Genomic DNA, 26,708 nt, shown 5'->3' with positions numbered 1-26,708 from the left:
AGTATAATGTGGGAAAGAGTGAGGTGTCTACTTTGACAAGCAAAATTAGCTTTGTGGTAGAAGACAAATGATAGTGGTAGAAGACTGGTTGTGTGACTGGAGGCCAGAGACTAATGGTGGTCCATAGACATCAGTACTGAGTCCCTTATTGTTTGTGACATATATAAACAATATAGAAGAAAATGTGGAGGTAAATATGAGTAATTTTGCAGATGACTCAAAGATTGACCAGATGGTTGACAGTGAGGAAGATGGTCTTTGATATTGGGAGAATATAAATGGATTGGTCAGTTGGGCAGATCCACAGCAGATGGAATTTCACCCTGATAAATTTTAACCCTGATAAAAAGAGGTAATATACTTTGGAAGATGGAAGATGACAAGGGAGTGCTTAATGAATGGCAAATCACGAGGGAGCTCAGAGGAATAAAGGAATATTGGGGTGCTTGTCCACAGATTGCCGAAGCTGCCAGGACAGGTTAATAGAGTACTTACAAAAGCGTGCAGGACACTTGCCTTCATCAGTCATGACATAGATTGTAAGAGCAGGGAGGTCATGTTGAAGCTGTACAGAACTTGGTTAGACCACAGTTGGAGTACCATGTGCAACTCTGGTCGCTGCACTACAGAATGATATGATTGCACTGGAGAAGGGGCAGAGGAGATTCTCCAGGAAGTTGCTTTAGATGGAGTAGTTTAGCTATGAATAGTAGCTTGGAAAGGTTGGGTTGTTTTCAAGGCTGTGGACTATGTGCTGGAAATTGGGCCTCATGTAGATTGAGAATAGTTTCTGTTGGTGCAAACTAGGAATCATACAGATCTACAGCACAGAAAAAGGCCCTTTGATGTGTTAAGCCTGTCAAAATCAAGTACTTAACTATTCTAGTCCTATTTTCCAGCATTTAGTCATTGTTATAGTTATACATCTTGACGCTGCAAATGCACATCTGAATATTTCTTAGATGTTATGTGAGTTTCTGCCCTGACCACCCTTACAGGCGATGCATTGTAAATTCGCACCACCCTCAGTGATTTATTTTTTACCTGACATCCTTCAAAGCTCTTACATACAGTCATACAGGTCTACAGCATGGAAACAGGCCCTTCAGCTCAACTTGCTAATGCCACCCTGTTTTCACAACTCAACCAGTCCCATTTGCCTGTGTTTGGTCCATATCCCTTCATACCTATCCCATTCATGTACCTACATAAATGACAAAATTGTACTTGCTTCCACCACTACTGTGGCAGCCTGTTCATGCCCAAAAATCATGAAAAAAATCCCTCCAGAGTCTTTTGTATCTTTCCCATCTCATCTTAAACCTATGGCCTCCAGTTTTAGAGACCCTTACCATGGGCAAATGCTGTTGGTTATCTGCTTTATCCATGAGTCTCATGATTTTATAGACCCATTTAAGGTTACCCCTCAGTCTCCTACGCTCCAGGGAAAAAAGTCCCATCTTATCCAGCCTCTCCTTATGGCTCAAACCTTCCAGTCCATGTAGCATCCTAATAAAGCATTTCTGCACTCTTTCTAGTTTAATAATATCCTTTTTATAGCAAGGTGACTAGAACTGCATGCAGCACCCAAATGTATCCTCACCAACATCTTGTACAGCTGCAACAATATGTCCCAACTATTATACTATATGGTCTGACCGAAGAAAGCAAGCATGCGAAAAGCCTTCTTCTCACCCTGTCTATCTTTGATTCCACTGTGAACCTGTACCCCTGGATCTCTTTGTTCTATAACACCCCCAGGGTCCTAGCATTAACTTTGTAACTTCTGCCCTAGTTTGACTTAGCAAAATGCAACACCTTGCATTTATCTAAATTAAACTCCACCTGCTCCACCTGCCATCCTCAGCCCACTGGCCCAGTGATCAAGATTTTGCTACATTCCAAGACAATTCTCATCCAAATCATTTATATAAATGATGACCAACAGTGGATCCAGCAATGATCTCTGTGGCACATCCCTGGTCACAGACCTTCAGTCTGAAAAACAACCCTCTACTTCCACCCTCAGTGTTTTCAAGTCAAGCTAATTTTATATCCAATTGACTAGCTCTCCATGGATCCGAAGAGATGTAGCCTTTCTCAACAACCTACCGTGTGGTACCTTGTCAAAGGCATTGCTACAGTCCATGTAAATATTGATTACCACATTTCTCTGATGTATATTCTTGGTCACCCCTTTTAAAAATCTCAATCAAATTTGTGAGAGACAATTTCCCACACACAAAGATATGCTGACTACCCCAAATAAGTCCTTACCTCTCCAAATGCCAGGGTTTCCTGTCTCTCAGAATCCCCTCTAACAACTTATCCACCATTAGGATTACCAGTCTGCAGTTCCCAGTCATTTCCCTGCAGGCTTTCTTAAATAATGGCACAACATTAGCTATCCTTCAAACTTTGGACACGACACCAGTGGCTGTTGAGACAAATATCTCCACCAGGGGCCCCACAAATTCCTCCCTAGCCTCCCACAAAATTCTGGGTACATCAGGTCCTGAGGATTTATCTACCTTAATGTGTTTTAAGACTTCTAGCACCTCCCTTTCTGTAATGGACTCTCTTCAAAAAAGTACTATTTATTTCACCAAGTTCTGTAGCATCCACAATGGTAAATATCAACAAGAAATATTAATTTAGAATCTCACCCGTCTCTTGTCTGTCCATACACAGATGACTTTGTTGATCTTTAAAATGGCCTATTCTCTCCCTAGCTACTTTTTGTCCTTCATGTACTTGTAGAATCTCTTTGGATTCTCCTTTACCTTATCTGCCAGCAATCTTGTGGCCTCTCTACCTTAAAGCTATGCCCCTAATTGATCCCTTCACCAACTACTCTGTCTATGCCCATCATAATCTTATATATCTCAATCATGCTCCCTTTTCAGTCTCCTCTACTCTAAGGAAAACACCCCTAATCTATCCATCCTTTCTTCATAGCTAAAAATCTCCAGCCCAGGCAACATCCTGGTAAAGGACAGAGATGAGGAGAAACTACTTCACACAGAGAGTGGTGGCTGTGTGGAATGCTCTGCCCCAGAGGGCAGTGGAGGCCCAGTCTCTGGATTCTTTTAAGAAAGAATTGGATAGAGCTCTTAAAGATAGTGGAGTCAAGGGGTATGGAGATAAGGCTGGAACAGGATACTAATTAGGAATGATCAGCCATGATCATATTGAATGGCGGTGCAGGCTCGAAGGGCAGAATGGCCTACTCCTGCATCTATTGTCTATTGTCTATTGTCTATTGTCTAAATCTCCTCCGCACCCTCTCCAGTGCAATCACATCCCTCTTACAATATGGATTCCAAAACGTACACAATACTCTTGCTTTGTTCTAGCCAATGCTTATACAGTTCCAGTGTCACTTTCCTCCTCTTAACTTTATTAGCCAATGCATAGAGTTTAAGCATCCTATATGTCTTCTTAACACATTATTTACTGTCCCGCTACTTTAAGGACTCAATAGGCTGAGATCCTCCGCTGTACTATGTGATTCTATGAACAGGAAAGCAGAATATTATCTAAACAAAGAGAGACCACAGAATGTAGGGGTTTGCATGTTCTTGAATTTGATCACAGAAAGATACAATCACCCAGACTTTTCAGAGTGGCAATTCTAGTTAGATTGCTACGCCATTTATATCTTTTGTATTAGAATTAAGGTCTGCATTTCTAGGCGGAAATTTTGATCAAGGCACCTTGAGAAATGTTGGGTGTACAAGTTCCCTCACAGTGCAGGCTAATCAGGGAAGGTAAATTAAACCCCATTTTTCACAGTCCTAGGTGCCAGATTTAAATGTTCTGCAGAACAGCATATGCCCAATGGGTTCCACAAGAATCAGTGTCGGAACCCTCGATATTAGTCATATATACAAATGATTTGGGCTTGAATGGTTGGTCATTGAGGATATGAATGTAGGTGAGGTGGTAAATAGTGAAGAGGATAGCCTTAAATTACAGGAGGATATAAATGGGCTGGTCAGGTAGATAATCAATTTCAAAAGGAATTCAGTCTGGATAAAAGATGCAAAGCAATACATAACGAATGGTAGAATCCTATGAAATACCAAGGATCAGAGGAAATTCTGGAGAAACTAGAAGTCTGGAAGCATCTATGAAGACAGAAACAGAGTTAACATGGGGAGAAGAGTGTCAGGTCTGGCAGCAGCGAAGGGGACAGCAGGTTTAGCGATGGGATATAGTGGGTTGTTGGCTCTAGAAGGGAAAAGGGCTGTCAGTTCCAGTGGTAGGAGACAGGAGGTTGTCGGATACATTGGGGAGAAGAGGTTTCAGGTCTGGCAGTGGAAGAAAGGGTCTTGTCATTGTTAGGTTCTTTTACTCTTGAGGTTCTTACACACTTGATGCAACTGCAACACACCAACTTCTGTGAACAAACAATCAAATCTATTAAACAAAGTACAGTACAGGCTTTCTGGAGGTACCTTTAACACATGCCTCGCAGAGCTTACGGGGTCATGGCAAAAAGCTCTCTCTGAACAAGGAAACAGTTTGGCCTTATACAAAACTCTCGACATCACAGTTAGTACTGTCCACAAGACAACCCTCAGCCATCCCCTCATAGTCACACGCTTCTCAAAATACAATGCAGTGACCACCCCACCTCCAGAAACAATGTAATGCAAATCATCACTTAATGGTCAAATTTGTTGCAAATTGTTTTTTGTAACTACAGATATACAGGAGTAGTTACATTCCAACGACAATGTTCTTATTGATTTCTGCATGAGAACATAAATCTTCCCTGAATGGTCAATTCTGTTGCAAATTGTTTTATGTAACTATAGAAAAGTAATTACATTCCAAATTCTTACGGATTTCTGGATGAAAATGTAAATCATCACTGAATGGCAAGGAAATGGCCATATAAACCTCCCACATTCCACCTAGAAGGCACACCACCTTATCCCTGGGGCATTCAATTTCTTGCAGGTCAGTGGGGCAAATTAAATTGTTAATATCTCATTCCCTCCTTTTATCATTCCATGTTAACCACCTAGATGAGTGATGAGAAAGGCATTACCAATTTATATCTAAGAATCTTACAGCCAGTGCTCAAGCAAGTTATTGACACACAATGTACAATAACAACAAAAGTCACTAGCCCATGCAGTAGATAGGATTCCTGGGATCCTCCCAGTAGCCATACTAGCCAGCCTCTCCATTCTTAAGGCCTTGTCAAAAATATTCAGTTGGTTCCAAGTAGACTGAATGGCACAGGTGATGTTGTCTTGATTCATCCATAACCTGGATGATGCATTTGTCCTCCACTATTGTATACATCCCCCTTTTTGGGCCAATAGATATCTGGTCTGTTGTGCATAGAGCCTTAACTCTGCCAATTCCTGATTAACTGCATCCAGTCCCCCCGCCCCAGGTATTCAATTTCTTGCAAGTCAGCAGAGCAAATGAACTCTTTAATGTCTCAGTCATGTCCAGTAGGGAAAGGAGATTTCAGTGGGAGATAGAGAATTCTCGGATCCAGTAGGGGAGGGGCTACGATGTTGGACATTACTTTGCAGTTTTTTTTAAATTCTTGGTTGCCAAATTCATTTATTGAGCTATTTATTTTTAATCAATTAGTAACATTGCTAAAAGATAATTGATACATTTTAAATATTGCAGAGTAAAATTTCAATTCACCACTTTGATTTCAGTCTCAAAAATATCATTTCATCACTGTAGTTGATTTCACCTGGTTTTGGTTTTACTAGGCTGGAGGGAAAAATAATAATGTCCATATACTATAATGTTCAGCTGTAAATGTCAAGAAAAACAGCTTAAATATTACTGAAGAGAGAGAGAGAGATTGCCCAACTTTTCATCTTGTTCTTATCAGGACAAATATTAGATTGAAAAATTTCAAGGGATCACAAATTTATAGGAGTAAAAGTAGTCTGGTTGGCTAGTTGACTCGGATTAACCAAGATACTGCCATGGAGAAAACAATGGAAAACTAAAAGCTCCCAATGCCTCTAAATAATTTAAAAAGGTACAAGTTTTGACCAGATTCCATGTGCAGAGAAAGGTTCCTTGGCTATATGAATGTTCCTTCTAGCAAGCAAAAATACTATGAATTTATCTTAAACTAGTTTTTTGGTGTAGCTGTTAGCACCATAGAGGTTATTCAGCAAGTTGATAGCTACAGTAACAGCCAGTTTTAGATAACCAGTCGAGTTTGTAACCTGACTCACTTATGCTTTCTAGAAGCAGCATACGTTTCCTCTTGATGACCTGCTCTCTGCAAACAAAAGGAATACATTAAAGCCTTGTACTTTTCATCGATACTCTCAGATCTTGGGCACTTACTGTTTCCTTATGTTTTCTCCATAGCATGCTTGTTAAATTGACTTGTCAATCAATCAGGTCAGGCAGCATCCAAAGAGCAGGAGAATCAACGTTTTGGGCATAAGCCCTTCATGAGGAGTTGCTTGAAACATCGATTCCCCTGCTCCTTGGATGTTGCCTAACCTGCTGTGCTTTTCCAGCACGACAGTCTTGACTCTGATTTCCAGCATCTGCAATCCTCACTTTCTACATGTTAACTTTTATCCTTAAGTATAAGCTGTCATCATTTGAATGTGGCATTTTTGATTTTGGCCTGATTAGTGAAAGACAAAATCTTCGACAAATTTCTTTCTTTAGCAGTATTCAAGTTCTGTATTAGCAAGTAATTGTGAGAGGTGGTGGTCATTGAGTCATAGAGATGTACAGCACAGAAACAGACCCTTCGCTCCAACTTGTCCATGCCAACGAATCTACTCCCATTTGTCAGCATTTGGCCCATATCCCTCTAAACCCTTCCGATTCATATACCCATCCAGATGCCTTTTAAATGTTGTAATTGTACCAGGCTCCACCATTTTCTCTGGCAGGTCATTCCATACAAGTACTACGCTCTGTGTGAAAAAGTTGCCCCTTAGGGCCCTTTTGTATCTTGCCCCTTTCACCCTAAACCTATGCCCTATAGCTCTGGACTCCCCCACCCCAGGGAAAGGACTTTGCCTATTTACCCTATCCATGCCCCTCATGATTTTATAAACCTCTATAAGGTCACCCCTCAGCGTCCAATGCTCCAGCGAGAACAGCTGCAGCCTATTTAGCCTCTCCCTGTAGCTCAAACCCTCCAACATCCTCATTAATCTTTTCTGAACCCTTTCAAGTTTCACAATATCCTTCTTATAAAGAGGGAGACTAGATTGCACACAATGTCCTGTACAGTCACAATATGACATCCCAATCCTGTACACAATGCACTCATCAATAAAGACAAGTACACCAAATACCTTCTTCATTGTGACTCTATTTTCAAGGAACTATGACTTGCATTCCAAGGTCTCTTCATTCAGCAATATTCCCCAGGACTTTACCAGTAAGTGTATAAATCCTGCTCTGATTTGCCTTTCTAAAATGCAGTACATCATATTTATCTAAATTAAACTCCATCAACCAATCCTCAATCTGGCCCATCTGATCACAATTCTGTTCTGCTGTGAGGTAACTTTCGTGGCTGTCCACTACATCATCAACTTGAGTGTCATCTGCAAACCTACTAACCATATCTCCTATGTTCACATCTAAATCATTTATATAAATGACAAAAAACAGTGGACCCAACACCAACCTATGTGACATACGGGCCTCCAGTCTGTAAAGCAACCCTCCACCAACACCTTCTGTCTTCTACTTTCAAGCCAGCTCTGTATCCAAATAGCCAGTTCTTCCTCTATTCCATCTGATCTAACCTTTCGAAACTGTCTACCCTGTCTAACATGAGGAAGCTTGTCAAATACCTTACTGAAGTTCACATATATCACATTTACCATTCTGCCATCATCAATCCTCTTAGTTACTTCTTCAAAGACTCAATCAAGTTAGTGAGACACAATTTCCCATGCACAAAGCCATATCAACCATCCTTAATCAATCCCGTCCCTCAGATTCCCCCCAACAACTTGCCTACCACTGATGCCAGGCTTACCAGTCTATAGTCCCCTGGCTTTTCCTTATCATCTTTCTTAAATAGTGACATCACGTTAGCCAATCTTCAGTCTTCTGGGACCTCACCTGTGACTATCAATGATCCAAATATCTCAGCAAGGGGCCGAGCAATCTCTACCCTCACCTCCCGTAGAGTTCTAGGGTACAACTGATCAGGTCCTGAGGATATATTCACCTTTATGTATTTTAAGACATCCAGCACCTCCTCCTCTGGAATATGGACATTTATCTAGTTATCACTCCATATTTCCCCATATTCTTTATATTCCATTGTCCTTCCCCACAGTAAACACTGATGCAAAATACTTGTTTGGTATCTCCTCCATCTCCTGCAGTTCCACATATGGGTGAACTTGCTGATATTTCAGAGGCTCTATTGTCCACAGTTACCCTTTTGTCCTCAATGTATTTGCAGAATCCCTTTGAATTCTCCTTAATAGTATTTGCCAAAGTTATTTCCTGACACTTTTTTGCCTTCCTGGTTTCCCTCTTAAGTATACTTCTACTGCCTTTATACTGTTCTGGGATTAGTTCAGATTCCCTACAGTATTGAAACAGGCCCTTCGGCCCAACAAGTCCACACCAACCCTCCAGAAGAGTAACCCACCCAGACCCATTCCCCTACCCTATATTTAACCCTGGCTAATGCACCTAACATTATGGGCAATTTATATTTAGCACCTAACCTGCACATCTTTGGATTGTGGGAGGAAACTGGTGCACCCGGAGGAAACCCACACAGACACTGGGGAGAATGTGCAAACTCCACACAGATAGTCACCCGAGACGGGAATCAAACCCAGGTCCCTAGCACTGTGAGGTAGCAGTGCTAACCACTGAGCCACCGTGCTACCCTAATTGATCTCTGCTGTCTATGTGCTTCCTTCTTACTCTTGAACAAAACCTCAAGTTCACTAGTCATCCAACATTCCCTACACCTACCAACCTTGCTTTTCACCCTAAAAGGAACAAACTGTCTCTGAATTCTCATTCTCATTGTTGAAGGCTTCCCATTTTCCAGCTGTTTGTTTTCCTATGAATGTTAGGTTTTTTTCCTGAGGTTTCACACACGAGATGCAATTCGCACACACCAACTTCTACAAAGAGTTAAAGTTTATTAAAGCCTGTACAAGTTAGGTGACCTCTTTAGCCCTCTTCACAGAAGTCAAGTCAAAAGAGACCCCAAATAAAGGAAACACAACCCCTTTGTACAGGTCAGTTGGTAATGCTCACATGTACTCCAGCCACTCCTCCCATACCCACATTACCCAGGTACAATAGTAGGATGAGGTCATCCTCGGAGACTGAGGATGAAATGCAAATGCCCTAATCCTGGGGAATCGTTATGCAAACGATTTCCTGACTCTGTGACTCCCCAAGACAATGTGGGTGCGATATACTTCAATATCAGGGGATGATCATGCAAATGAATTTAATTGGCTGGAGGATGGCTATGAAAGCATTTCTGAATGGAATTGACAGAATGAGAATTTAATTTGATAATAGTAGTAGGACAGTAGTAAATGGATGCTCAAATGAAGTGTGGATTACAATGGATAGTCGTCTAAATTACTGCATGCTGTCTGTGAGACAGAATGTCACACCGCCACCCCATCCTGCCACTTCCAGAATGTTCAGCTTCTTGGAGAAAGACAGTACAGTTTAACCCTTTAACATTACATTAATGTCCAGAGAGATAGTACAATTTAATCTTTTAAGATTACATGAACATCCACCCCAAATGAAGTTTTGAAAGTTCTTGCCTAATACCATCAAAATTGGCCTTCCTCCAATTTAGAAATTCAACTTTTAGCTCCAGCCTATCCTTTTCCATTGCTATTTAAAAACTAATAAGATTATGGTCAATGGGGCCAAATTGCTCCTCTCATGACACCTCCCCTGCCTTATTTCCCAAGAGTAGGTCATGTTTTGCATTTTCTCTTCTATGTACATCCACATACTGTATCAGAAAATTTTGTTACACTCACTTCACAAATTCCTCTCCAACCAAGCTCTTAACACTGTGGCAGTCCCAGTCTTAGTTTGAAAAATTAAAACCTCCTACCATAACCACTCTATTATAGTCACAGATAACTGAGATCTCCTTACAAATTCGTTTCTCAATTTCCCACTGTCTACTGGAAGGTCTATAGTCCAATCTCAAAAAGGTGATCATCCCTTCCTTACTTCACAGTTCCACCTAAATAACTTCCCTGGACATATTCCCAGGAAAATCCTCCCTAAGTACAGCAGTAATGTTATCATTTATCAAAATACCACTCCCCCTCCTCTCTTGCTCTCCTTACTATTCTTCTTATAGCTTCTATACCCTGCAACATTAAGCTGCCAGTCCTGTCCATCCCTGAGCCAGGTCTCTGTAATTGCTATAGAACATAGAAAATAGAACATTACAGCACAGTACAGGCCCTTCAGTCCTTGATGTTGTGCCACCCCGTGTAACCAATCTGAATCCCAACTAACCTACACTATTCCATTCTCGTCCATATGCCTACCTAATAACCATTTAAATGCCCATAAAGTTGCGAGTCTCTCTACATCAGTCCTGTATCTTTCACCCCTCAATTTGAAACTATGCCCCCTCGTGCTAGCCATCACCATCCTAGGAAAATGGCTCTCACTGTCCATCTGATCTAGTCGTCTGATTATCTTATATGTCTCAATTACGGTACCTCTCAACCTTCTTCTCTCTAACAAAAACAGCTTCAAGTCCCTCAAACTTTCTCTCCATACCAGGCAATGTCCTAGTTACTCTACTCTGAACCCTTTCCAAAGCTTCATCTTTCCTATAATGTGGTGACCAGAACTGTATGCAATACTCCAAAGCTATGAAATCCCAGTCCCATGTTACCAACCATACCCTCAGTCCATCTACCTTACCCGTTATGCCTCTTGCATTGAAATAAATGCAGTTTATTACCCTACCTCATTCTTTGCTTTGTTCTTGCCTGCCCTGACTGTTTGACTTATACCTTTTCCCAACTGTATCAGTCTCAGACTGCTCTCTTTCTTCCCTATCTCCTTAGATTGCAACCCCCGCCTTACTAGTTCAGATTCTCTGGAATAGTTCCAGCCTCTGAGCCAGAAGCTCCAGGTTTGAGTCCCACTCCAGAATGTGATAGCTAAAGCAAGTATGTTCATAGAATGGTCAAATTGGCATCAACTGCAAATCGTTTTAATACATGTAAGTGGCAGGCAACGAGAATGACAGATTCATGGTCAGTTCTTACCATCCATAGCTCCAGACTATTAAAATGTAGACAGAAGTACATGTTGCCACAGCAATTTGACCCTCAACACCACAAATTGGTGGTTATAGGCAAAGTTGTTAGCAAAACTATGATTGTGTTCTTCTACTGCCAGTTAATTCTGCTGAGAAAAAACTGAACCACAAATTAATAAACAAGTACATTTAAAATACGTTGTTACAGCAGATGTACATTACTATGAACTTATCTTAATGGAACAAGTTTATGGAACAAGTTTTTCTTGAATCATTCTCTAGTGCATAATAAGATCTCTTTTAATAGATAAAATGTCGCCAAGGAGGATAAACAAATAAAGATAAACTGAAACACTCAATAATCTATCTTCTCAGGAACATGTAATAATGTTCGGAGTGATGACTGTGTATTGCCCAATGGAAAGCCTGCAACCACCTGCTCTGAAATGGCTGAATACTGGCAAGTCAAAGATTCCAACAAGCCAAACTGCAATGGACCATCCTCACGACCTACTCTAAGACCTCAAGTTACAGTCAGTCCCCAAACAACGCAAAAGCCTTGTAACTCTAATTCTCTTTGCAAGCTCATTACAAGCAAGTAAGATGTTGTACTGTATTACATTATCTGAGATTTTTTTAAGATGAGAAATTTTTAATTTTTGATTAGTCAGTGTACTAAATAACATACTAAAACAAGCTTATGCAAATGTTTTGGAATTTTTCATGAGATTTACAAATTCATATTAGCAATCCAGAGATTTGTGATTTTTTTTTGTGAAATGATAATTGCAAGTTTAGATTGTAATGAAATGTTCTCAAGCAAGAGCATTTAAAGATCCAGACAATATAACCATTATTTAGTGAGATTTTCTCTTTACTTGATGGCTTGAACATTAAATAATACCAATAATGTGAAACTCTCATTAGCTAATAAATAGGATTAAATATCACTTCATAGTTTAGGACATAGCAAGTTTTGAGAAGATTTTTAGTTCAGGTTGAGGTTCTGGATGTAGGTTTGCTCTCTGAGCTGGAAGGTTCATTTCCAGATGTTTTGTCACCCTACAAGGTAACATCTTCAGTAGGCCTCAGGCGAAGCACCGTTGATAATTCCTGCGTTCTATTTATATGTTTGGATTTCTTTGGGTTGGTGATGTCATTTTCAGTGGTGACATCATTTCATGTGATGATGTCATTTCCTGTTCGTTTTCTCAGGGGGTGGTAGAGGGGTCTAACTTGATGTGTTTGTTGGTAGAGTTCCGGTTGGAAAGCCATGCTTCTAGGGATTCTATGCGTGTCTCTGTTTGGCTTGACCTAGAATGGATGTGTTGTCCCAGTCGAAGTGGTGTCCTTCCTCATCTGTAAGGATACTAGTGAGAGAGGGTCATGTCGTTTTGTGACTAGTTGATGTTCATGTATCCTGGTGGCAAGTTTTCTGCCTGTTTGTCCAATGTAGTGTTTGTTACAGTCCTTGCACAGTATTTTGTAAATAACATTAGTTTTGCTTGTTGTCTGTGTAGGATCTTTCAACTTCATGAACTGCTGTTTTAGTGGGTTTGTGGGCTACCATGATGCCAAGGGGTCTGAGTACTCTGGCAATCATTTCCAAGATATCTTTGATGTAGGGGAGAGTGGCTAGGGTTTCTGGACATGTTTTGTCTGCTTGTTTGGGATTGTTGCTGAGAAATCTGCAGATTTTGTTCATTGGGTACCCCGTTCTTTTTTAATACACTGTATTGGTGATTTTCCTCTGCTCTGCATAGTTCCTCTGTGCTGCAGTGTATGGTGGCTCGTTGGAATAATATAGCTTTGTTTGTGGATGTTGGGGTGATTGCTTCTGTAGTTCAATATTTGGTCTGTATGTGTTGTTTTCCAGTAGACACTGGTTTGAAGTTCCCCATTGGCTGTTCGCTCTACTGTGACATCTAGAAATGGCAGTTTGTTGTTGTTTTGCACCTCTTTAGTGAATTTTGTGTCAGTAAGGGTATTATAGATGGTCTTGAAGGTTTCCACTAATTTGTTTCATTTATTGATGACAAAGGTGGCATCATGGTAGCCCACAAACCCACCAACACATTAGAACAGCAGCTAATGAACTTGAAAGACCCTATACAGACAACAAGCAAAACTAATGTTATTTACAAAATACTGGGCAAGGACTGTAACCAACACTGCATTGGACAAACAGGCAAAAAACTAGCCATCAGGATACATAAACATCAACTAGCCACAAAACGACATCACCCCCTCTAATTAGTGCCCTTACTTACAGATGAGGAAGGACACCACTTCAACTGGGACAACACATCCATTCTAGAACAGGCCAAACAGAGACACGCACAAGAATTCCTAGAAGCATGGCATTCCAACCAGAACTCTATCAACAAATACCTCGAGTTAGACCCCATCTACTGCCACATGAGAAAAAGAACAGGAAATGACATCACCACAGGAAATTATGTCACCACAGGAAATGACATCACCAACCCAAAGAAACCCAAACATATAAATAGAAAGCAGGAATTATCAACAGTGCTTTGCCCGGAGGCCCACTGAACATGTTACCTAGTGGGGTGATAAAACGTCTGGAAATGAACCTTCGAGCTCAGTGAGCAAACCTACATCCAGTTTAGGATATATTTAGTTAACACAGTACTTCATCAGGGCATTTAATAGATCTGTGAGACAAAAATGGATTCAAAACCAAAGAAGGATGTACTTGGACAGGCGAAAAAAAGTCTTGATCAAACTGGTTGATTTTAAGCAGATAGTGGAAGATGAAAGTGATTTGTGGTGAGGACTTAAGAGAATAGCTTCAGTTTTATTTTAAATATTCAGCTGCAGCAAGTGCAATTCATTGAAGACTAAATATCAGTCAAACAGTCTAATAGTATAAAGTTTTGGTTGTAACATACATCCAGGTATCATTAATATACATGTGGAAAGTGACCCCATGCTTAGGATGTGTAAGGTGAATGAAGAAGCTTAGATTCTTAGTCAACAGCTGCATTGTCATGCTTGGTAGAAAAAGAAAGTATGACTATGAATCAATCAACAAGAGTGAAAACCAACATGAGCTACCTACTGATATGGACAATGGAACAAATGCACTCGAGGAGAATGTATGCTAGTTTGGAATTGTCATTTTAGTGCTTTGGCAGGGTGAATGATGGTAGTATCTTTCCTCTGGGTTTTCTGATCCTGAAACCAGGGCGCAGAATCTCAGGATAAAGGGTAGGTCGTGCAAAGCCAAGGTGAGGAGGAATTTCTTCACTCAGGGTGGTGAATCTTTCCAGTTCTATATCCCAGAAGGCTGTGGAAAGGCAGTGACATGTTTGGACAATGCAGGGAGCTAAGAGAAAGTGAAGACTATAGATGCTGGAGATCAGTCAAGAGTGTGGTGCTGGAAAAGCACAGCAGCTCAGGCAGCAGTGAGGAGCAGGAAAATCGACATTTTGGGCAAAAGCCCTTCATCAGGATTGAACAAGGAGCTGCTAGAGAGAGAGGGCCAGGATGTATGACATTAGGAAACTGGTCATATACTTTGCAAAATAAAGGGAATTTGGAGTTTGTAAAGAATACTGGCAACAATACTTATTAAAAACAAATTGCAAGAATATGTCATTTGAGAATGAAAGTGAAAATGTTGGTTTTGAAAAGGAAAAGAACAATGCCTCATCAGAAAGAGTTATTTACAATGTCAGCGACACTGAATCCAGGAGTGGAGGAGGGATAGATGCTCAGCAGTTTATTGTGAAAGAAATTTAGTGAGGAGGAGATGAGTCTCATGAATGTATGAAAACTGAAAAACATAATTTATGCAACAAAAATACCAAAGGTTGAAGAAGATTCAGCATGTGTGGAAGAAGTCTACTTTGGATCTAACCCATTCTGAACTTGATCAGGGGATACCTAATGATTGAGTGTAAAGTGAGCTTTACTCTGCAACTATACCATGCATTGTAACAAGAGTAAAAACATTCAAAGTCTCACAGGAAGGTTCATGAATTATACCTTTTCCAGATTGTTTACAGAATGTCATGATCGCGTTTCACCAGACAATTACTACCAGGCGTGTGTGCATGATGAATGTCGAATGCCAAGTACCTCCATGATATGTGCAAGCTTGCAAACCTATGCATCTGTCTGCATGTCACACGGTATCTGCATCGATTGGCGAAATTACACAGATGGGGCATGCTGTAAGTATTATGTGGTTACAAAATATTACATTGCATTCACAGCAGAAAACAGCTGGTCCAACAGGTCTGTGTGGATGTTCATATTCCATACATGCCTCCCAACACCCTTCTTCATCCAACCCCATCAACATATCCTTTCAACCCTTCTGAAGCAGATTACATGAAATTTATTAGGGCTTTGAGTATGTAAGTATTAAGATGGAGAAGCAGAATCCAATAATCGCATTGTATTTGAACTTTCAAAATTCAAGTCATAGGGTCAAGTAGCACAGAATCAGGCCCTTTGATCCAAACAGTCCATGCCTAGCATAATCCCAAACTAAGCTAGTCCCACCTGCTGTTAGGGGGTGCAGGTGCATAGTTCCTTAAAAGCAGAGTCACGAGTAAACAAGATGGTGACAGTGTTTGGCACAGTTGACCTCATTGGTCAGAACACAGTTTAGTTGTTGAGGCTGTACAGGACATTGGTGAGGCTACTTTTAGAATACTGTTATCAATTCTGGTCACCCTTCTATAGGAAGGATGTTGTTAAACTTGAGAGTGTGCAGAAAAGCTTTACAAAAATGTTGCCGACACCAAAAGGTTTGAGTTATAAGGAGAGGTTGAATAGGCTGAAGGTTTTTCCCATCAAGTATCAGAGGCTGACGGGTGACCTAACAGAGGTTTATAAAATCATGAGGAATGTGGACAGGATAAACAACCAAGGTCTTTTTCCTAGGGGAGAAGAGTTAAAAACTAGAGGGCTTAGGTTTAAGCTGAGAGGGGTAAGATTTAAGCACAACCTGGAGATAACCTTTTCTCAAAGAGGGTGTTGTTTGCATGGAACTAGCTGCTAGAGGAAGGTACAGTTATGATATTTTAGATTAGATTAGATTCCCTCCAGTGCAGAAACAGGCCCTTCAGCGCAACCAGTCCACACCAACCCTCCGAAGCGTAACCCCCCAGACCCATTTCCCTCTGACTAATGCACCTAGCACTATGGGCAATTTAGCATGGCCAGTTCAGCTAACCGGCACATTTTTGGACTGTGGGAGGAAACCCACACAGACACAGGGAGAATGTGCAAACTCCACACAGTCACACAAGGCTGGAATCAAACCTGGGACCCTGGTGCTGTGAGGCAGCAGTGCTAACTACTGAGCCACCGTAGCATTGGTACATAAATAATAAGGGTTTTGAGGGATATGGGCCAAATGCTGACAAGTGGGACTAGATTAGATTGGGATATCTGGTCGGTTAGACTGAACCGTCGGCAGATGGTGAGACTGAAGGGTCTATTTTTGTGCTGTATGATTTTATGACTCTAATTGTACAGAGTATTTATTAAACTGTTGATCTGTAAAATTGCTGATAGACTGACAGGAATCTTTATTTCTTATTTTTTTCAATACAGCTTTTAATTGTCCTTTAAACAAAGTTTACAAAGCATGTGAAATCTTTGAAGAGGAACTTACATGCACTTCAAGGTTTGTTAAAGGCATAGAAAATGATATTGTGTTATTTTTAAAAGTTTTAAATATATTTTAAATTACTGTTCCCACCAGTTATGATTAATATAATCCACTAATAAATACATAATATTTTTTAAGCAATTCAGATTTGACTGGTCTTAACTTATCAGAAGGATGTTTCTGCCCAAAGGGTACCATTCTTTTCAGCCCTGACACTGATCTTTGTGTTAATAAATGTGGTAAGAATTTCTGCTCATTCTCATTTTTCCTGTTTTCTGTACTTCTTTGGATGTCTTTCATTTTTTGTGTCTCTTCTGTAATTCTAAGGACTTTCTTTTTAAGGTTGCATTGGACCTGATGGATTACCTAAAGAGGTAAGCAGATATTGACTATACAGTCTCTAAAATCTATTTCAATCATAATTTGCTCATGAATATGTATTTTATCACTTGAATAAGATTAACAGGCAATTGAACCACTGTAATGGTTTGAAATGCACTGAGCTACAGGATTTTCGCAACTAGTTGAAGTGGCTTACTACACATCTCAACTCCTACAGTCTTTTGTTTAAAGCTTTTTGAAATATCTGAAATTTAAAATTCAGTTGGTGAATGTAGGAATTCGGTGAGATAGAGTTAGGAAATGCTGTTTGACAGATAAAATGACTAAATTAGACTGTGGGCTACAAAATACCAAAGACTGAAAATATATAATTAATAAACAAGGTTGTTACTTAGATTAAAACTATATTGAGATAATTGAATGATATTTCAGAACTTCAAAACCTTAGATTAATCACTTAGAATAAAACTATATTGAGATAATTGAATGTTATTCCAGAACTTGAAAACCCGATTAGTTAAATGACATTCAGTAAAAATGGCAGGGCATATTGTAGCTGAAGCATGGGGGACCTGGTGGCTGTACTTCAAGGAATTTTGGTTAAGAATAGATGAACTGATGTCAGCGTTTCAGATGCTGCAACGTACTAGGAAGGAGAAATTTTCAGATGCTAGCGCAAGGTCATGTATTTCAGATTTGATCAGAGAAAGATGTGCGCATTATGAATGAAACAAGTATGTGAATCCAGAAAATAACATTTCTCCAACAGATATGAGGCTCTTGAGGGCAAGGATTAAAAGACAAGCAAACTAACCACTAAACGTTGCCAAAAGGAGACAAAATTTGAAGCTTTTTGTCTTGACCTTGTCAAAACTAGGATGCAAATAACAGAATTGAAGAAAACGAATACTATGTTATACAGCATGAGTGGTGGATGCTGATTTATTGGGTGATCGTTGTCCTGTGATGCAGCAAGAATATCAATTTTAATTCTCAGCCCAGGCAGGTAGATTCTAATTGGTCAGAATGTTAACTTGAATTGCAGCAGAGACTGACTGTGTTACGACAGAGTAAACCCCTTTGCTAATTTAAACCAGCAACACAGAAAACAACACCCCGTGCTGTAATCTGTGAAAATTTGAGAGGCAAAGAACTATCCCAAAGTCACTAAAGTACAAAAAAAGTAAGAACTTTATTCTTTAAGTTTAACACAGAATATTAACTGACAACTATTTACAACTCCTTTCTCTAAACCTATCTTTTACCTCCCCCTCTACAAAACCGGTCCAATAAAATCCCCGACTAAGATTTACAAAAAAATCAAATTTCAAAACCAGCCAGCTGTTGAATCTTCTCTTTGTATTTTCCTCTGTAGATTTTCTCTCCAGGTCAGTGTCAATGCTTTTTTTACCCCGTGCAAATTCCTTCTCCGGACAGGTATCTCTCTGAGAATTCTTACTAGCAGCCTACATCTGTTGGTCCTTTGGCAGTTCTCTTTGTCACTCTTTGCCACTTTGGGTAACTTATTTATACTCCAAAACATCAGAATGTTTAATATTGTTAAAATACTAAATTCAAACTTGATTTTCGTTTGGTATCTTGGGACATCAATTCAAATTTGGCCAATCAATTTAAATTATTTTTGTACCCAGGCAACCCAGCTATTTTAGCTGTTTGATCAAATTTTACATTGTTGCCTTATTCAGAACACTTTACTGTGTCAGATAGTTCTGCTAGCTTTTCAACTCTCTTAAAGGTACAGTACTCCTCTACACCATCATAACAACGGTCACTTTTTAATGAATGTACAAATTTTTTTCACCTACATAAAACAGAGTCTTTTGTATTTGGATATCTAGCTTCTAACATATGCAAATACATTACACTGTGAGTCCAGCTGATGATCTTAAAATCGTTTCCAGTATAACTCTTACTTAATAAACAGTTTCCAATAGCAGAATCACATCTAATGGCACATATATTTTTCTGAGACTTGCGGTTAATAGTTAGAGCAATAAAAAGGAATGTAATAGTGATGAGAAACATCATCGTATGGAGGATAGATGTTGTTCTCTTCAGGTAGTAGCATGACTCCTAACGTTACATAATTGCCTGCACAAGGCTGGTCTTAAAGGTATATCCTGAGGGCTGAAAAGGAACTTGAGTCGAAGATCAACAACAGAGGTAGAACTAAGAAAGAGGCATGAAAGGTGTGGCGCTGGAAATAGCACAACAGGTCAGGCAGCATCCGAGGAGTGGGACAGTTGGCATTTCGAGCATTCCTGATGAAAGGCTAATGCCTGAAACATCGACTCTCCTGTTCCTCTCCTAAGAAAGAGGCAAACTGGTTAGCTACTAGAAAACAAGGAATAAGAACAGATTATTTCCAAGTTGGCAGCCTATGACTAATGAGATACCACAAGAATTAGTACTTTCCCCAATGTTTTGGATGTGAGGCTTACATGTAATGTATCCAGATTTGCAGATATGTAAAGTCAGGTGGAGATGTTAGTTGTAAGAAATTTGGAGAAATTGCATTAGTGGGCAAAAAAAAGTTGATGGATGGAATACAGTGTGGAAGAATGTGAGTTATCCAAACAGAACGTCTGGGCAAAAACTTATCAATCTGTGAGTTATATGGATTTTAGTAAGATGAGCAGTTGAATTTTATGAAGACCAGCTGATGAAGGAGCAGCGCTCCAAAAGCCAGTGCTTCCGAATAAACCTGGTAGACTATAACCTGGTGCTACATGACTTTTAACTCCAACAGACGTGCTCAGGATAAAAGAAAGTCAAAGACAACATTAAAGCCTCTTTATCTAAATGAAGATCATGTTGGGGGAATGGGACAAATTGCTTTCCAGAGAACCAGCATAGACTTTGGAAGAATGGTCTTATTCTGTGCTAGACTGATTCTATGTAGAGATAAAAAACTACAGGGAAAATAAGTCATTGGTGAGAGCAGTTTGTAGATTATTTATGCTAGCTTCACTGTAGCATAGAGGTTTCACTTTTGTCTTCTCTAGTGGTAGACTGGTCATTAGCAAAATGTCTGCTACTACTCCATCAGACTTGTTTCATTAACAGTTTATTTTATCCCCAGTGGTTATTTGCCAATGACTTTCGGTCTCAATGTCAGATTGAGGAGGCAGTTCCCAAGTCTGCCTCAGCTTGGTGTTGTTTTAAACCACATGTTTGCCATCTAGCCAACAAGCCAATCAACCCAGCACTGACCATGTTTCACAAAATAATGGGGCTTGAAAGAAAGGTAGTGCAATAATTGTCAACAACCTTAATCCTCATCTAGACAGGCTAAATCATACCAGGAAAAAGATACCTGAGGACACATTCATGGAGATCTGTTCAATTGTAATGAATCAAGATCAATTAATTATGTTACTGTAAAATATCTTTCAGTAAAACATGTAGGAGTTACCTGTTTAGTTTGAGGGTAAGAAACTTAGATTTGAAATTAGTATTTTAAATTAAAGGCAATTACAAAATTAATGAAACTTGACTTGGGGAATTAGCAGTGTCAAACATTTTAAAATAAATTTCCATATTTTTACAGCTTTAATTTACTGAGAAAGAAAGACTGTACTGAAAGGCTAGATAATCTGTAGCTGTATACAAAAGTTAAGAATGTAATAAATTTAAGGAAATGGTTTACAATAATGTGAAGCTTAGGAAAATTTTCAAGATCAATCAAAGTTGCCTAAAAATTAAGAAATTAGAATATGAGACTAAAACAGACAGGAACACCTTCTAAGTATATAAAAAGCAAGGGCATAGCAAGAGTAAACAATGGTCCCATAGAGGATGAGAATAAGGAATTAATGGAAACAAGGAAATAGTAGAAACTTTAAACAAATGTTATGAATCTGTCTTCAAGGAGGAAGAGATCCACATAAGTAGGAAATTGGTTCAAATGGGAAATTGTATTTGACAAATTCATTCTTCAAGTTCTTTAAGGATAAAAAAAGCAGAGTGATAAAGGGAATGGCATAGTTGGATTTCCATAAGCCAATTAATGAAGTGTAATGTAAAAGGTGGCCCCACTGTGTTAGGTGTGATATATTAACACAGTGAATTAGCTAACCAACAGCAAACATAGATTTGGGATCTATAAGTCTCAAACTATCTAAAATCTATATTAATTACTTGAATGAAGTTTGCAAGAGATAAAGTTTAAACTACATTGTGAGGAGTACACAGAGTTTGCAAAGGAATAAGAAAAGGAGAGATGAATGGATGAAGAAATCGTTAAAATAAGCACAATTTGGAAAATTATGAAGTTATTCATTTTGTCTAATAAGGGCACAGTCATCACACTGCATCTGATCTAATGATCAATCTCTGTTCTCTTCTGTTTTCAATAGTTTAATGAAAGATTTAAGTTCAATTGCCAGGACTGCATTTGTGACAAAATCACACATCGTGTTATCTGTCAACCACACAATTGTCCTATCTTCCCTCCAATGCCTTGTGAAGGAGAAGGATTTATCACTGTTAATATAACAGTCCCAGATGATGATTGTTGTACAAAAACCGTGTGCAGTAAGTTGATTATTACCTAGTTACACAGAATGAAATGATATATTTAAGGCTTGAATAGATAATTTCTTGAGCAGTAGAAGAAATAAGGGTTACGGGATAAAGGCAAGAAAGCAAACATGAGGAATTTTGGATCATCTATGAGCCTATTAAATGGTGGAGTAAGCTTGAGGGGCCTACTTCTGTTCCTATTTCTTATGGTCTTATATTACCATACATTAAAGAACAATTCAATTGAAAATAACTCAAATCCAGATTTCCCTGTACAGATGGAAAAACGCATTGCTATGCTACAAAAGCATGCCTGACCCATTTGTAACTTGCTTATGATTTTTCTTCACACAGCATATGAATTCATGGTATGCTTTGCAAGCCATGATGGAAAGTGTGAGGTATGCAAGGCAGGCCATTCTTGGAGACAGCAGAACAACTCCCAACATAATTTTAAAGGCCCCCACACCTCACATTCCATGCCATCTCTGTGCCTCAGATTCCTCATGCCACCCATTTCCTCTCAGATTCCAAAGACACCCCACTTCATTGACCTAGTTGTATTATTGCTGGACTGTTAATCTAGAAACTGGATTAGTGGTGCTGGAAGAGCACAGCAGTTCAGGCAGCATCCAACGAGCAGCGAAATCGACGTTTTGGGCAAAAGCCCTTCATCAGGAAACCCAAGTAATGATCCAGGGGTCCGGATTTGAATCCTGCCAAAGCAGATGTTGGAATGTGAATTCAATAAAAGTCTGGAATTAACAGTCAAACGATGACCATTGTCAGAAAATAACCCCATCTGGTTCAGCAAAGTCCTTTTAGACAAGGAAATTGTCATCCTTATTTGATCTGGCCTACATTTGACTCCAGACCCACAACAATGTGGTTGACTCTTAACTGCCCTCTGGACAATAAAGGGTGCTTTCTTGAAATTTATTCATGAGATGAGGCCTTCCCTAGTCAGGAACAACTTCATCCCATGAATGAATTTAAAAATGCCACCTCCAAGCCCCAAGCATTTTCCATGCATTGTCACTTATTCAGTATTCTTATGCATAATTCTGGGGACCTGAGCAATAATAATAGGAATTATTTTAAATACAAACATTATAAATTAAATTTTGTCACAATACCATGAAACTCTCATTCAAAAATCTGTCATTTGATACTAGAAAAGACCTGTTGTCCTTGGAAACAAAAAGCTAATCCTTTAATTGACCAGTTAGTTGTATAAACAAATACCATATACTCTGAAGAATATGTCAAAACAGCATGTTGACAATACTTATTTCATATTGGAGCAATACATTCAAAACATACCTCTCAATCCAAGGAAATGTATCTTAATTTTTGAGTGACTAACTGATAAAACATGTTGACTATCTGCTTATCATGCTAATAAGGAGCCATTTTGTGAGCCATTTTGAGTGTAAACCTCGTTTTGTTTTTGCTGCTAAAATGCTGGCCTTGAATGGTTGTCCTACTGCAGTTTGACAGATCTGTCAACAACTTGGATGCCAAGTTACAGTCACAGGTCCTTGATATGCATAATAAAGAGACCTATTAGTTGAAAGGAATATGCACTCTGGCCATGTAGCGAGGCTGTTTGAAAATATTAGTAACTGGATTGTTGATATCAATGAGGCACTAAGTCTACAAAGACATTTTAAGACTTTATTACCCTAGTAACAAAAGTTTAGTTCAGTCAAAATTGTCCCCAATCAACTCATCAATTAACCATTTACAGATATTAAACTGTAATGCTGTTTTTACCAGTCATTCAGTGAGTACATACTAATAAATATAGAATGTAGTTACATATTTTGCTAATTATTTTTAAAATACAAAGTTTTCAAAATTAGTTGCCTGTGTTATAACATTTTATTATAGCTTCAATGAGTGGTGCAGTGTAATCTTAAATGCACCCAGGACCAAGCTGAACTGAAGACAGTTGAAATAGGGATGAGAGTTTTGTTTCTTTTGCCATCTATAAGAACTAACATAAAATGCATTTTAACTGTCTCAATCCAGTTATTATTGAAACTAATCTTACAGAAAAACAATCCATAAAGAAATGACCATTCATTGCTATTGTCACCAAGGTAGGACACTGAGAAGCTAGTATGGGAAATGGAAAGAATATAGTATTGCAAGAAGAGTGCTTTTCCCCATTATACTGAAGAAAAAACAGCCTGGCTCCTTAAAATAGTTCAGGAAAAGAATACAGCTTATGTGTGCTGGGTTCTTAGGCCAATTGGGAATTCTTGCTCATCTGAGCAAGGAGTGGAGCTTCTACAAGTCTATTTATTTGGAGGCATTGGTCCCAGACGTGAGAATCCCAAATGCTGATTCTTCCCTACCCCATAATTCTGTATTAAATTGACGACAAGTATTCCAATGCGATGAAGTATAGTATGTTTAGAAGAGCCAAAGGTACCATTGAGATAAACTTGCCTCAATTTCCAAAGAAATCTCAGAATTCTCTTTTTTTTTTATGGACTGATGAGTGTAAGAAATATATATGCACACTACAATATATGTCAGGGTTAAATAGTTTAACTGTCATTTACAATTAATTTTATTTCATTCATGTGTAACTTATCAATTATTTAGGGTGCAACAGCCATCTCTGTGCTCCAAATGAGAAGCAATGTGGTCTTGGATTTAAAATGGTGTCAGAGATTCCAGATGGGCATTGTTGTCCAGTTTATACTTGTGGTAAGTTAACACAGTAATCTGCATGGCTTTGAATACTACAAAAGCATGACATGCAAATCATATATAAAAAAAGTATGTTAGAGGAAGAATATCACATCTATCAATAAAACTGCCCAACAGTACAATCTTGCACATTGTTCAGCTCACCCTCATGCAATATCCTGACAAGATTTTCACTGATCAGTGGTGTGTTGTCAATTAATAGCAATGGCCTCACTGATTTTCCAAATCCAATCTCACCAGATTCACTAAACAAAGCAGCTGTTGAAAAAGCCAATATGGAAATTAGAGCATGTTTGGTGGATTCAGCTCACCACTATCTCAGAACGACTTCCATCTTTCCCATGGTAGAGTCGGGCAAATTCAGTGAGCACTGGCTGTGCAACTCTTTCACCATGGACAGTGATACCTGAATTTCAGAGTATCATTGCTACCACATTAACATCTCTCCAACACATTGGTAGTGTACCCTGCAAGCCCAGACATGTCTTTTAGGGTACACCATCAACCAGCAGTGTATGACTGCATTTGTTACCGCATGGGGACAGGCACCTGCTGCACAAATGGGTCAGGCTGCCTACCAGGGTTATTCCCTTGATCTCTCAGCACTGATTCACCTGGTGGCTAGAAGTATGTCCACAGCATCTACTCCTCCCTTGATCTGCCATGTTTTGCAACTGGTGCATTCACACAATCAGGCAGGCAGTCGTGCTGTGCAACAATCCTCAGACAAGGAACATACATCTTGACATACATTGGTGTGCCCTGTCAGTGTAGCACCTTGTACACTTGGCAGCAATGTTTGTGCCAAAACATGCAGCAAGCAGTATGGTTGCCTTCCATACTGGCCATGGTCAGGACTTGCACAGGGGATTTGGATCTGTGTTTCTGAATTTGAGACAGCAGGTCATGGTCAGTCCTTTGTCTCCATAGAGACCAGTCCAGTCGGATGGTCTGCCATTGTCAGCAATGTGTGTGGCCAACAGGCTGAGCGAGCGCTAGCAGGCCAGATCGCTCAGTGTGTGGACCTTGGTTGTCTTGTCGCTTCTATTCACAGATTCAGTGATATAGACTTACTCAAGTAACTGTTCTATCGAATCAAATAAATCAATTGCTTTATTTTAAAGCAACTTGCGTGTCTAACTTCTATCTTATGGTACTTGTAATATTCCTTTCACAGAGCCAATGGGTGTCTGTGTTAATGAAGGGGCAGAATACTATGTAAGTTGGTTATTTGGAAAGTAAACTTTTCTTTTAATTCATTAATCTGTTTTTATTAATTATAAAAATTAATTGAATCATTTTTGTCTGTCCATACAGCCAGGCACGATTATTCATCTCTCTCCTTGTCAAAGCTGCACTTGTACCAATGAGACAGATGTGCAAACTCTGATAAACATCATTAAATGTCGAAATGTTGAATGCAACAATAAGTGTGGACAAGTAAGAATTATATTTGAGAATTGTTTGAGAATTGTGAATCATTTTGCAGTGATCACTGGATCATATACATTTAATGTTGATGATTACAGTAACAAAACCATCAAAAGGCATTGGTTGTATAACAAACAGATAAGGAGGGATGATTGGCTCCTTTCATGTTAGGGCAAATTGAGGCAAGACATATACACTTAATGGTAAGGTGTTGGGGTGCGTTGCTGAACAGAGATCTTGGAAAGTTTCATAGTTGACTAAAAGTGATATCACAGGATAGTGAAGAAGGCATTTGGTGTGCTTGCCTTTATTGGTTAGTACATGAGTATAGGAGTCAGGAGGTCATGTTGCAGCTGTATAGGATATTTTGTAGCACTGCATTAAATTCTGGCCTCCCTGCGAAAGGAAATATGTTCTTAAAAAAGAAAGGGTACAGAAAAGATTTAAAACAATGTTGCCGGGTTGGGAAGGTTTGAGATATAGGGAGAGGTTGAATAAGCTAGAACTATTTTCCCTGGAACATCTGTGGCTGAGGGGTGACCTTATAGAAGTTTGTAAAATCATAAGGGGCATGGATAGGGTCAACAGTCAGGGTCTTTTCCCCAGGGTAGTGGAGTCCAAAACCAGAGGGTATATGTTTAAGGTGAGAGGGGAAAGATTTAAAAGGGATCTAAGGGGCAATGTTTTCACGCAGAGGGTGCTGCATGTATGGAATGAACTGCCAGAGGAAGTAGT

General features: G+C 39.3%; 1 protein-coding gene across 1 annotated transcript in view; it reads left to right on the top strand.

Annotated features, from left to right (window-relative positions):
- Window positions 1-26,708, top strand: part of LOC140493877 (uncharacterized) — a 183,018-nt gene that overhangs the window by 134,497 nt on the left and 21,813 nt on the right. Inside the window, exons 35-43 of the mRNA XM_072592871.1 lie at window positions 11,654-11,876; window positions 15,302-15,480; window positions 16,874-16,946; window positions 17,070-17,170; window positions 17,274-17,305; window positions 21,653-21,830; window positions 24,435-24,539; window positions 25,720-25,760; window positions 25,860-25,982. Coding sequence (XP_072448972.1) covers window positions 11,654-11,876; window positions 15,302-15,480; window positions 16,874-16,946; window positions 17,070-17,170; window positions 17,274-17,305; window positions 21,653-21,830; window positions 24,435-24,539; window positions 25,720-25,760; window positions 25,860-25,982 — 1,055 coding nt within the window. The remainder of the gene's footprint in view (window positions 1-11,653; window positions 11,877-15,301; window positions 15,481-16,873; window positions 16,947-17,069; window positions 17,171-17,273; window positions 17,306-21,652; window positions 21,831-24,434; window positions 24,540-25,719; window positions 25,761-25,859; window positions 25,983-26,708) is intronic.

This window comes from Chiloscyllium punctatum, chromosome 22 (assembly GCF_047496795.1).
Source record: "Chiloscyllium punctatum isolate Juve2018m chromosome 22, sChiPun1.3, whole genome shotgun sequence".
NCBI lineage: Eukaryota > Metazoa > Chordata > Chondrichthyes > Orectolobiformes > Hemiscylliidae > Chiloscyllium > Chiloscyllium punctatum.
This window is presented reverse-complemented; position numbering and strand designations above follow the sequence as displayed.